This window comes from Apus apus, chromosome Z (assembly GCF_020740795.1).
Source record: "Apus apus isolate bApuApu2 chromosome Z, bApuApu2.pri.cur, whole genome shotgun sequence".
Taxonomy (NCBI): Eukaryota; Metazoa; Chordata; class Aves; order Apodiformes; family Apodidae; genus Apus; species Apus apus.
In genome coordinates this window covers 36,187,012-36,198,735 of record NC_067312.1, presented here as the reverse complement: position 1 = coordinate 36,198,735, position 11,724 = coordinate 36,187,012, and the positions used below count along the sequence as shown (strand labels likewise).

The 11,724-nt window shown below is 46.6% G+C and overlaps 1 protein-coding gene across 1 annotated transcript; it reads left to right on the top strand.

Moving 5' to 3' along the window:
- Positions 1-97: 97 nt before the first annotated feature.
- RPS6 (ribosomal protein S6) lies at positions 98-5,018 on the top strand. Its single transcript, XM_051643421.1, has 6 exons — positions 98-197; positions 997-1,128; positions 2,049-2,259; positions 2,608-2,754; positions 3,944-4,101; positions 4,882-5,018. The coding sequence occupies exons 1-6, from the start codon at positions 192-194 to the stop codon at positions 4,975-4,977; spliced, it is 750 nt and encodes a 249-aa protein (XP_051499381.1). The 5' UTR covers positions 98-191; the 3' UTR covers positions 4,978-5,018.
- The last annotated feature ends 6,706 nt before the right edge of the window (positions 5,019-11,724 follow it).

Genomic DNA, 11,724 nt, shown 5'->3' with positions numbered 1-11,724 from the left:
GGCGGAGCGCTCCGCCGCCGGCGAGCAGAGCCGGCCCCTCCCCGCCCCTCGGCCGGCAAACCCTCGCCCGCCATTGGGTAGCCCCGGTCACGCGGGACGCGGGAGGCACAGATCTCGCGAGAGCCGCCGGATATATGTAAGGCTGCGGGCGGAAGCGCGATCTTTTCCCGTGGCGGCGCCGCCGAGCGAGGATGAAGGTGAGGCCGCGCCCGGGACGGATCCGCGTCCTGCCCCCGCGACAAATGGCTCCGGCGCTGCCTGCGGGGCCGCTGGCGGGGGGCGATGGTCCCCGCTGGCGGCGCTGGAGCGCCGCTGTAGGGCGGATTGGAGCGGATTGGTGGCGGGGCAACATGGCGGCCGCGCGGGGCCCTGTCCCTCGGACACTGGGCCGCGGAGGTTCGCGTTGCGGTGGCGGTCTCCCCCCAGTTAGAAGGCCTTTCGTGAGTGGGAGGCCGGCGCTGTCGGTAGCGGGGCCCGGTAGGCAGGCACCGTGCGCGCTAGGGATGGGCCTGCGTCCAAACCGGGCCGTGGTCACGGGGGAAGCGCCGGGACGCGTTAGGGCGGCCCAGGGCCTTGAACCGGACCCCAAAAACAGTAATCAGCAACGGTGAGCGTCGCTCCCCTTAGCTTGTTTGTGCAGTTTTCTAATACGGCGTGTGTTGCGAAGGGCTTGTGTAAGAAAAGGGAGCAGGTTGCAGCCCTCACCTTGGCTTGCTTGTTTGCGGCCTGTTTTAAGGTGATCGGGCTCGAGCCACATTCCGAGTGACTGAATGAATAAGCCTGTGCAGTGTGGCCAAGGACAGCTGTCTGGCTTTCTTGAGTATGACAGAGACAAGTTATGGCCAGTAAGCATTCATGTAAACAGATGAGGAATTCAAACTTCAAAATGCTAAAATGGAACCAGCAGTTAAATGCTAGTTTTCTGTTAGAATATCTCATTCAAAGTTTACACCAGATCTTTTTGTGTGTTCGGTTTTTTTTTTTCCCTGCTGTCAGCTGAACATCTCCTTCCCAGCCACTGGCTGCCAGAAAGTCATTGAAGTGGATGATGAGCGCAAGCTGAGAACATTCTATGAAAAACGGATGGCCACGGAGGTTGCAGCTGATTCTCTTGGTGAGGAGTGGAAGGTAAGAAGTATGGAAGGGTGTGTCAGAGCTGAATTTGAGGAGCTGAAATTACAGAAATTCTCCAGCATCACAGTTGAGTCCTTGTATGGTGTATTATTCGGCAGGTACGTTCAAAGCTTCTCATGCTATATATGCTGGATTTAGTCATGAAGCTAGTGTGTTCTGCAACTCAAGTGCTTTTTTTTAAGCCTTGTGGTTTAGATGTTCTTGATGCTCTTTCCACTAGTTCTTTGTTACTCATCTGAGTGCTGTCCTGGTATTTAGAGCAAATTAAGTCTGTACTGTAAAACTGCAGATCCCTTCACTCAACAAGTTCAAAATTGCATTCATTGTGTTTAAAATACTGCTAGTGCATAGGAAGAAGGATGGTGGGCCTGGTAGATGTGTTTGGAATAGATGAGTGTTAATGCAGACGGTCCAGCTGAATTTGTGTAAGTTGATTTATTTATTTTTCTCCTGTTGCCACCTCCACAAGGAATGCAAACAAAGCTTCACTTTTTAGCCCCGTATCCTTATGCCATATGCTCCTGTGTTGTATGCAGATTTCCAGTTAGTGATGATAATAGGCTTTGGTTAGGATTGCTGGCAAGCTAGACAGTAATGGACTAAATTCAGTCTGGTGTAGCTTAAGGAAAACTTAATAAATGGGTGTTTAGGATTTGGGTTTATCCTTAAAGATAAGTGGAACCAATGTAAATTCTGAGATACAGAGGGACTTCTCGCTTCTGGAAAGTATGTTTCCTGAACCGTTGGCCTGGTGTTGGTTTAAGAACTTGTTTGCATTGACAGCAGTGGTGACTTCCTGAATCATAGGCACAGTGCCCCATTATTTTGAGCTGTATCTTGTGAGATCCACCACTTGTCCTGGAAGTAACAGAGATGTGTGAGCAACTAGTAAGTGTATTTCTGTGTTTCCATAGGGCTATGTTGTCCGCATCAGTGGTGGCAATGACAAGCAAGGCTTCCCCATGAAGCAGGGTGTCCTGACCCACGGACGTGTCCGCCTTCTGCTGAGCAAGGGCCACTCCTGCTATCGCCCCAGGAGGACCGGAGAGAGGAAGCGCAAATCTGTTCGAGGCTGCATTGTTGATGCCAACTTGAGTGTTCTGAACTTGGTCATAGTGAAAAAGGGTAAGAGGCTGGATGGATCAGGTACCAGGTGGAAGTGGGCATCTGAAAGGAGCCTGCTGTAGTGGCTGAGTAGTCCTGTAGAATGCAAATGCAGTCTTAACTTCAGAGTGTGAATGTGTTTTTACATTCCCTCTGAATATTACAATCCCGTAATTTTCAATCTGGCTGCTGAAAGATGTAGTCACGGTAAATCAGCAAGGTGTGTTAACGGGTGGCATTATTGGCAGGGAAAGCCCAAGGATTATCTAGTATAATCTCAAGTTTCTATGCATTTTAAAACTCAACCGATGAAGCAGATGTTCGTTAGATGCGGGATTAATTGGCATGTTTAAACTTACATTCTTAAAGGTGAAAAGGATATTCCTGGGCTGACAGACACAACTGTGCCCCGTCGTCTTGGTCCTAAGAGAGCTAGCAGAATTCGCAAGCTCTTCAACCTGTCTAAGGAAGATGATGTGCGCCAGTACGTTGTGAGGAAGCCTCTGAACAAAGAGGGTAAGCGTTCAAACTTAGCTTGTCTGTTTCATGTAATGTATCACCAAAGAGGCACTCCAGCCAGTGAATGAAGCACACTATATATAGTAATAGATCCAGGAGCTCATTGTTAGGGTATTTAAGCTTGTTCACCTGTAACTTCTGGATTATACATGTTTTCTTAGTTGCCCCATTTTTGCCTCTCCCTTCTCTGTTTATTTTGGCACAGTTTGTTCTTAAACGTTTGATGGAATCTGGAGCAGTACTTCACTAGTGGTTCTAAGAATAATCCTAAAATCATTGTTAATAAGAGAAGGTTAAGTATGAGGTGGAATGTTTTTGAAACATTTTTATGAGGTGGAGAGGAAAAAGCAGTATAGAGAGAAGATAGTAAGATTTTTCCCTATTGCTTATGGCAGTTTCTAAAATGATCTTTTATTGGAGGGCAGAGGGGAGGAGCTGTTTTGCTTATCACCTGTTCTAGCAGTGCAAGATTTTAATTTGGGTTGGTTGTTTTTTTTTTTCCATCTGACAAGGAAACAGGGTGAAGATTTTTAGCAGAAAGGTCATGATAAAGCTTGAGAACTGTAAAAGCTTTTTGGGTTGAAGACCACTGTTACCTACATAACAGCTATTCTGTCCATTAAAGAATGTGTTCCTTATGGACATGAGACTGTTTGTGACTGCTGAAGTGGGGCAGGAGGGGGTACTGCTGTTTTACAGATGCGTGTGGTGGTGGTTGGTTTGCTCATTACAGGGTCCATAGGTCTGCTTTTTGGAGATACCTGTCAAGCCTCTGCAGAATTGTAGAGAGCTTTTTACCCATGAAAACATGACCTGTTCTGAAAGCTAGGTGATTATTTTCCATATTCTTTAAACATTTTAAGTCTAGGGACAAAGCCAGGCCTGATGAGAAGCTAGGAATTTCCACAAAAATGCAGTGAGTTAAGAGGTACATTACTCATGCTTAGTTGTTGATAACAAACCATGAGCATTAAGAGTGTATTTTATGAGTGCTACATCTTGACTGTAACTGATAATTTTTCCTGCAAAGTTTGTAAGAGGTTGGCATCTATTTAAGTTGCTGTGGTGTGTGGCACGCTAAATGGCATTAATCATAACAGGAAATGGAATGTAATCTCGAGTTTGCTAGATGTGGCCTCTTTGGAAGGTAGTGGACCACTTCTGCTGATTTGTAATGGCTTTTTAGGCAAGAAACCGAGAACCAAGGCTCCTAAGATTCAGCGACTAGTGACTCCTCGAGTCCTGCAACACAAGCGCAGGCGTATTGCTCTGAAAAAGCAGCGCACTCAGAAGAACAAGGAGGAAGCAGCAGAATATGCGAAGCTCTTGGCCAAGAGGATGAAGGTACGTTTGCATTTGTGACTCAGCTGTATGGAGTACCTCATACCCCAGAATCAAGGGAGCTGGTAAACTTGGAACTTTGGGATGCTTTGTGCCTAGCTCATGTTGAATAGGAAAGCTTGAATGTTAGTATAAACGTGGCTGGTTAAATGTTTCTCTGAGCATTTCTATCAATTTTTGCCTGTCCTAGAACAGTAGAAATTAACCAGACCAATTAATTTAACCAAGACCTGGTTTTGAAGAAAACTTAGGTCTGTGAATGGAAGTTTTGCAATAGTAATTTTATTTCAGATGAATTCTAGTTTTAAGTCAGATGCCTAAGCATTTGAATGATTCTGTGGAGGAACAGGATCCCACAGTTGACCTGGATAAAAGATAACTTGTCAAGCAGTTACTTGTTTGGCTGAGTTTGCTCTTGTATCTGAAACAGCAGTGACTGATGAAGCAATATTGTTCTAATATTTGGCGTGGTACTGGGGTGTTCAATGATTTCCAGACAGAAACTGAGGAAAGATAGACTTCCATTATGTTGTGCACTCTAATTTTTGGACAGTAGTTCAAATTGGTTGAAGACCTGGGTCTGTACAGGTTTGGATACTAGTATAATTCTCCTGATCTGTGAACAAGGGAAACCGTTTTGCTTTATTGACGTTAGGAATCCATTTTTTCTGGTAGCTTCCTTCAAGTTGCAAGTTTTCCTAGTGTGTTTTCCTGTGTAGATATTTTGAAGTGCTGGAATATGTATAACGCTTCAGTACTCACTTCATCCTGTTTGCTTTTCAGGAAGCCAAGGAGAAGCGCCAGGAGCAGATTGCGAAGAGGCGCCGGCTTTCTTCTTTAAGAGCTTCTACATCTAAGTCTGAGTCAAGTCAGAAGTAAAAGATGGATATGATACTAAAATAAACCCTTTTTGTGGTTAACTTTCAGTATGAGGCTTCCAGTGCATATCGTTACAGGCCATCTCTTAAATAGTATTCTAGACTGACTAAACGGGAGCCACAAGCCTTGGTCTCCAGTTCTCTTTTGAGAACTTGAGAACATTTTTCATGTCTTTAGTGAGAAATTACAGTTCATAATAATTTTTCTACAAGCAGGATTTAGCTGTAACATCACAATCATATGATGGTTCAACTGTGTCCCCAGGAACTAAACTTAGGCTGATCTTCAGAAGTTGTGGGTAGAACTCAGTCACTGGAACAGGCTCCCTAGGGAAGGAGTCACAGAACCAAGCCTGTCACAAGTTCAGGGAATATCTGCATGATGCTCTTAGTTGTATAGTTTAGATACTCTGAGGAGCAGGTGAATGGACTTGAGGGTCCTTATGGGTCCTTTCCAACTGAAAATGTACTATGATTCTTTAAAGTGTTTCAGCATTCTGCTCTTTAAATTAGTACTGAATATTGAATGTAGAAGTAAGCCATCCATTAAAAGGTCTGACTGAGGAGTTTCACTCAAGGATTAAAAGCTTCACAGTAGCCTTTATGTACTCAGTTTGTGCAGGTAGGAGTGATGGGAATTCTGCTCTGACTTACAAATGTATGTGAAGTGTTAAATATTAGAATGGTCTGTGGCCAAATAGATTGTCTTAATTCTTCCTAGCATAGCACTTGGGGTCCACCTCCCATTTTTTGTGGGGGATAGTTGTTTCTATTTCCAGTATGAAGACTGCAATCTCACAGCCTTAAGTTTAGTTTTGTGTGTGTTTTTTCCTTTCTGTGTGGAGTGGCAAGTCAGGGCCGCACCTCACTGCCTAGAATCAGTTTTTTAATACGTGGAATGTAGAATCTGTACTTGAAATTGAGAGTTCCAGAACATGTGACTTGCTGGCAGTAGGTTGTGAGCACAGAAGGATCAAATTGCAGTTGTTGAACTTTTCTCTTGTATTAGGGTGAAGGGATACTGGTGGCTGCTGGGTAGAATTTGGCATGAAGCATGTGTGTGCAGTAGAAGCCACAGACCAGGAGAATTGGCAAAACAGTTACTCCAAGCTTCCATTTAAATTGTCTTTTAACTGAATAACTCTTGAGGTAGAAGAGTAATAGACTATTTTTGAATGACAAATCGCTACATAATCAGCAGGAAGAGGTACCTTTCACAAATCCACTTAAAATTGAATGTTAGTCCCTCAGCTGCAAAAATTGATATGGAGAAAATGGACACATCTGTTTATGGTCTGGCAGTCAAATATGCTTCAAAGTACATTCTTAATCTGCTTACTGAAACAACCTGTGCAGATACCAGCAGGCACTGTCAAGCAAAAAGGGGGTCTCGTCGTTAGATACGGTATCAGCATTTAATTCAAAATGCTGAGAATTTTACTTGCATGCAGAAGAGAAACGTGGTTAATATCTTGATGCTGTCTAGCCTTCTCTTCTGCATCCTAGTAACTGGTACTTGCATGTGATTAAGAGGCACTTGACTCTAGTTAGGGTCACAAAGCACTGAGTTTAGTGTGTCCTGAAGAGACCTGTGTTATCACAAGGATGGCCTGCTCACAAAGGCTGCTAGTAGGTCTTTCTGTGAAGTGGTGCAATTAGTACCCAGCTGTATTAATAGGTGAAAAAAGTGGATTGGGGTGATGGTTATTTTTGTCTTAACTGTCAGTGCACGGCATTGAGAGATGCATAGTCTAATCTCCAATGAGAGAAAGACTTCCCTGCAGTGCTTTCCATCACTTATTTCTTTGAGTCTTTGGTTGTGGTTCTGCTGCTTCCTCCTCCAGTCCTGGCTTTGTAAGTGCAAATCAGGCATACCATGCCTTGGAATCAGAATTGTAGAACAACCCAGGTTGGAAGGGACCTTGACAGATCATCTGGTCCAACCTTATGAGTATGGGAACCTAGGTGAGGTTTATCTTGCACCTGTCTTGAAAACCTCCAGTGAAAGGTACTCTACCATGACCCTAGATAGATTGTTCTGGTAATTGATTGTTGTCAAGATAAAAAAAAATAATTCTTGTACTGAAGTGAAGCTCTCCTGGTAGAACTTCTATCTGTTGCCCTATGTGGCTCCTTGAGAAGCTGTGCCGTAAGTATGTGGCAAAGTCTCCAAAGTTGTCTTCAGGGTGAGAAGAGCAAAGTCATAGAATCATAGGAGTTGGAAGGGATCTCTGAAGATCAAGTCCAACCCTCCTGCTGCAGCAGGAACACGTAGGGAAGGTCATACTGGAACATGTCCAGATGGGTCTTGAAAGTCTCCAGAGAAGGAGACTCCACAGCCTCTCTGGGCAGCCTGTTCCAGTGCTCTGTAACCCTCACAGTAAAGAAGTTTTTCCACTTGTTGAGGTGGAACTTCCTGTATTGCAACTTGGTGCCATTTCCCCTCGTCCTATCACAGGCCACCACTGAAAAGACTGGTACATTCTTGACATCCACCCTTCAGATATTTGTAGATATTAATAAGGTCCCCTCTTAGTCTTCTGAAGACTAAATATCCCCAGGTCTCTGCCTTTCCTTCAGTCTTTCCTCACTGTGCAGTAGTCTGCATTTTCCTTGAACTGTGGACACTAGATCTGAACCCAGTACTCCAGCTGTGGTCCAACAGGTGCTGAGTAAAGTGAGATGATCAAGTCTCTTATCTCTGCTAGTTGTCTTCTTATCTCTGCTAGTTGTGCCCCTACAGATGCAGCTCAGGATTCGATTTGCGTTGGTTGCCACAGTGGCTGACACATGTTCAGCTTGTTCACCAGGACCCACAAGTCCCTATCAGCAAGATTGCTCCCCAGCCACACAGATCATGGCCTGCACTGGGCTCTTGGTTATGTCATCCCAGATGCAGGACTTCACACTTTGTTAAACTTCACCCAGTCCTTGCCAGCCCACTCTTACAGCTTGTCCAGGTTGCTCTGGAAGATGGCTGATGTGTCCACCTCACCACCCAGTTTAATGTCATCAGCAGACATGAGGAGGGTGCTTTCAGTCCCATTGTCCGTATTGTTAAGATGTTGAACAGTATGGGGCCTGGTATTGATCCCTGAGGAGCCCTGCTTGTGACAGGCTGCCAGCCTGAGTAAAAAACATTGATCACCATCCTCTGAATGTGGTGGCTGTGACAATTTTCTGTCCATCTTGCAGACCACCCATCTGTGAGGGACCAGCCCTCAGAACCTATGAATAGGTGTCAAAACACCATTGTAAACCCTAAACAAAGTCTCATTTGCATCCCAAAAGGCCTGCCTGAGAGGATGGAGACCATGCTGATGGCTGCATGTACAGCGACTGGGATAAGGGTGGAGGGGGCAGAGGTCCTCTCCAGCTGCTGAGCCTTATTACTCAGTCACACTTGCTCATCCTTGCAAAACAAGGAAACTAGGCCTATAAAACAGGGCTGCAGTGGTGGGCTTTGGGAGCCTCACTGACACCAACTCTGCTGTTGGCTGATCCAACACTGGATCCAGGACTGATGATTTTCTATCTCTAAATTCTTCTTCACCTACTCCCTCTTCCCTCCTAACATCATTAAGTAATGCAAGGCCTAACCACGGGTTTTTTTCTCAGGTTGCGCAGCATAAACATACATGTGTTGTACTCTTGTGATCTAAATGTTAGCCTTTATGATCATGCAGCCTAAGATAATAATTGAAGTATCCATATTCCTTCTATAGCTGTAAGTAAACCTAATATTCAAATACAGACCTTGAGTGTCCTTTCACCTCAATCTGATTAAGCGGTATCAGCAGTCGAGCATTTCCTCAGACCATGACATTTTTATTACTCTCCCTCAAAGGGCCAGGTCTGAGACCAAGGTCGGATCCAGTTGCACTGAGGCTCCTCTCAGAAGGAGTCTAGAAAGCAAGGGGCTCCAATCTGAATCTCCCTGCGTTGCCCTACTCATGTTGTGACACCATCCAATCTGCATCTTGACAGTTTGTCCAGGAGGAGGCTGTAGGAAATGATGTTGAACGCTTTGCTGAAGCCCAGGTATGCAACATCTACTGTGCTCTGCATATTGACAGAAGATGTTACTTTGTTGTAGTGGGTAAGTAAGTTAGTCTGACATGATTTGCCTTTGGTAAATCCATACTGGATTTTCCCAGTCACCTGCTTTCACCATGGCTTCAGGTCATGGGTGAATCAAATCCCCAGCTCAGAAGTGCATAATGCTGTAGCTCACCCTCTGCCCTTGAGCACTTTGTGACTTTGCTACAGAAGGGTCTGCAATAAAACCTTGCGATGGCAGCAGCTGCAGAAGTCTCTTTAACACCTCAAAAGCTCTTCAATACCTATGATATAAAACAATGGCGAACAAGAAGTGCTACCCGGGAGCAGCAGCTTCCTCTTGATTTAACAGGCATTTTATGCAGAATTTCTGTTCTTCAAGGGCAACATTTTTTAGCAAGCCTGAAGCTCATTTGCAAACTCAGAGACACCTCAGAAGTTTCTGCATGAGTAGCAGACACTGGTTACAGAAGGAGAGAGGTTGCTATTGACCTCACCTCAACCCAATGGAACAGACCACATGTAACTTTAATATTAAGGAATCAGTTTTAACAGGCAAAGTATGAATTCAGAGAGTACAACACTAGAGGAAAAAAAGGGAAAAAATGCCAGATGAAAATACCTTGAGGAAAACTAAACAAGGAAGAAATGCCAGCACCAAGACTAGATCTGAAGGAGTGGAAAGAAAATGTGCTAGATCGCAGCAGCTAATGAATCTTGAGTCCTCTAACACCTGAATGAGGGGGAATAAGTCCCAGCAAGACCAGACAACCTGACTGAATGGCACTGCCATCAGTGCAGAGGTCCCTCTGGTCCATAAGGCCAGGCCCCATGGTGCTAGAATTAGGGGAAAAGGCCATAGCATCTTGGCTCAAGGGAAAGAGACAGAGCCAAGACATCTGTTGCTGCACTCTGGGGAAAAATGCACTCTGAGAGTGCTGAGGGCACAGGTCTATAGCCATGACAGTCAAAGCAGGGCAATAAGGCTGTGCATGACCAGTGTGATGGGAGGCCCCAGGGCACTCTGCAATGGGTAATAAGGGGAAAATGTGGGCATAGCCCAAGGAAAATGGGGAGAAAGCATCATGTGTGGGGATAGCATGCCCCTTGTTATTAACACCAAGACTTTTACCGCATTTTTGAGGACTTTATTTTCTTTTACTGCCTGATAAAGACACTTCAGAGGGCTGGGAGCACTTCCAGGTCTGGGGCATGCCCCATCTGCTGGCTCAGCTCTGGTTTCAGCATCCTCTGGGGTGCTCTTTCAGTGCTTCCAGTGGTGTGACCCCTTCTCCACTGGAGAAGAGGGCTCAGGGCTGCTGGCCCTCCTCTTCAAGGGTTGCTGTGGCCCCGCAGGGGAGCATTCTCTGCCCCAGCTGAAAGCAGATGGTTGTGCCGCGGTAGCCTGGGGCTACACCTGGAGCCCCTCCCGAGGCTCCTCCCAGGGCTCTTCTTGCTCCCCGCACAGAGGAAGATGGGCAGAGGGAAGGGGACCCCCAGAAAATGCAGCTGCTGAGGACCTGGAGAGGTGGTCTGCACTGGTTGTGTCAGGGCTGCCGGAGGTGGCCAGGCCAGGTGTGGGAGACCCTCCTCAGAAGACAGCAGGGCCAGCAGCCCCGGGGCTGCCCTCCCTCCCCTGGGCAGAGTTTTTTGAGGGAAGCCCCCATCAACGCAACCAGCAGATCTTCATCCAGGCCAAAGAGCACCAGGAGGGGCACGATGAGGTTCTCCCCTAGGGCTGCCCGTGAATGCCGGTTTCCAAACACCAGTCTCAGCTCCTGACACAGCCAAGGCAGAAGGAGCTGGAGGAGAGCAGGGTGGTTCTGGAAAAGGGATGCCCAGGTTTTGGGCTGGAGGCCAGCCAGAGAAGCCCTGGGCACCATCCCTGCAGACTGTGGTGGGGGTGATGCAGGGCTGTGGGCAGCGGGATGGCCAGGAGCTCCTCCTGCCTGCTGGCCAATGACTGATGATGCCGCAGATGGTGGGACAACATGCTCCTTAAAGTCATCATCTGTGCACCAAGTATTAGCCCCATTTTTCCTTTAGACCTCCTCTTGATATTAACATACTTTAAAAATCCAGTCCAATTTTGCTTTGAGCTTTGGCCTTTCATGACACTGGGTCCTTCTTTGGGACCCAGCAGCAGCTCTTTGTGCCAAACCTAGCAGCCACCTTCTGTCCCTCTCCTGACCTTGCATGGCCAGGTTTGCTGCAGAAGGGGTCACAGAGCAGTGAGGTAGAGGATGAGCAGCCCTGGGGAGCACAGGGAAGATACTCTACCTCAGAGGGGTTCACGTGCAGCAGAGAGGAGCTGTGCCAGGGCAAGTCCTGCAGAGAATATGCGATGGGGGACAGGGGTGAGGTGGTGATGAGGGGTGCCAAGGAGCTGGTGGCTGCCAGATGACACAGAAAGGTCCTTTCCAAGTGGAGGAAAATAAAAATTGTGGAACAGCCCTGTAAACTCCTCTGGTATCGAGACAAAAACAGTCTCTGCTCCTTCCAGCAGTTTCTGGCTGCCACCCATCCCCACAGAGCCACTGAAACTGGTAGGCAACCCTGGCAGTCTCTAGTGCAAAGTCCTGTTGAAGCTGGGGGGTCAGTCAGGTCTGAGCCTTTTTTAAAGGATGGAGACTCCACAATCTCCCAGGTAACCTATTGCAGTGTTTCATGATGCACACAGTTAAAACAT

Excerpts from the sequence above, each read along its gene's own strand:
- RPS6 (XM_051643421.1), top strand. Across the intron at positions 1,129-2,048 it reads CTCTTGGTGAGGAGTGGAAG|GGCTATGTTGTCCGCATCAG; the intron begins GTAAGAAGTATG and ends GTGTTTCCATAG. Across the intron at positions 4,102-4,881 it reads TCTTGGCCAAGAGGATGAAG|GAAGCCAAGGAGAAGCGCCA; the intron begins GTACGTTTGCAT and ends TTTGCTTTTCAG.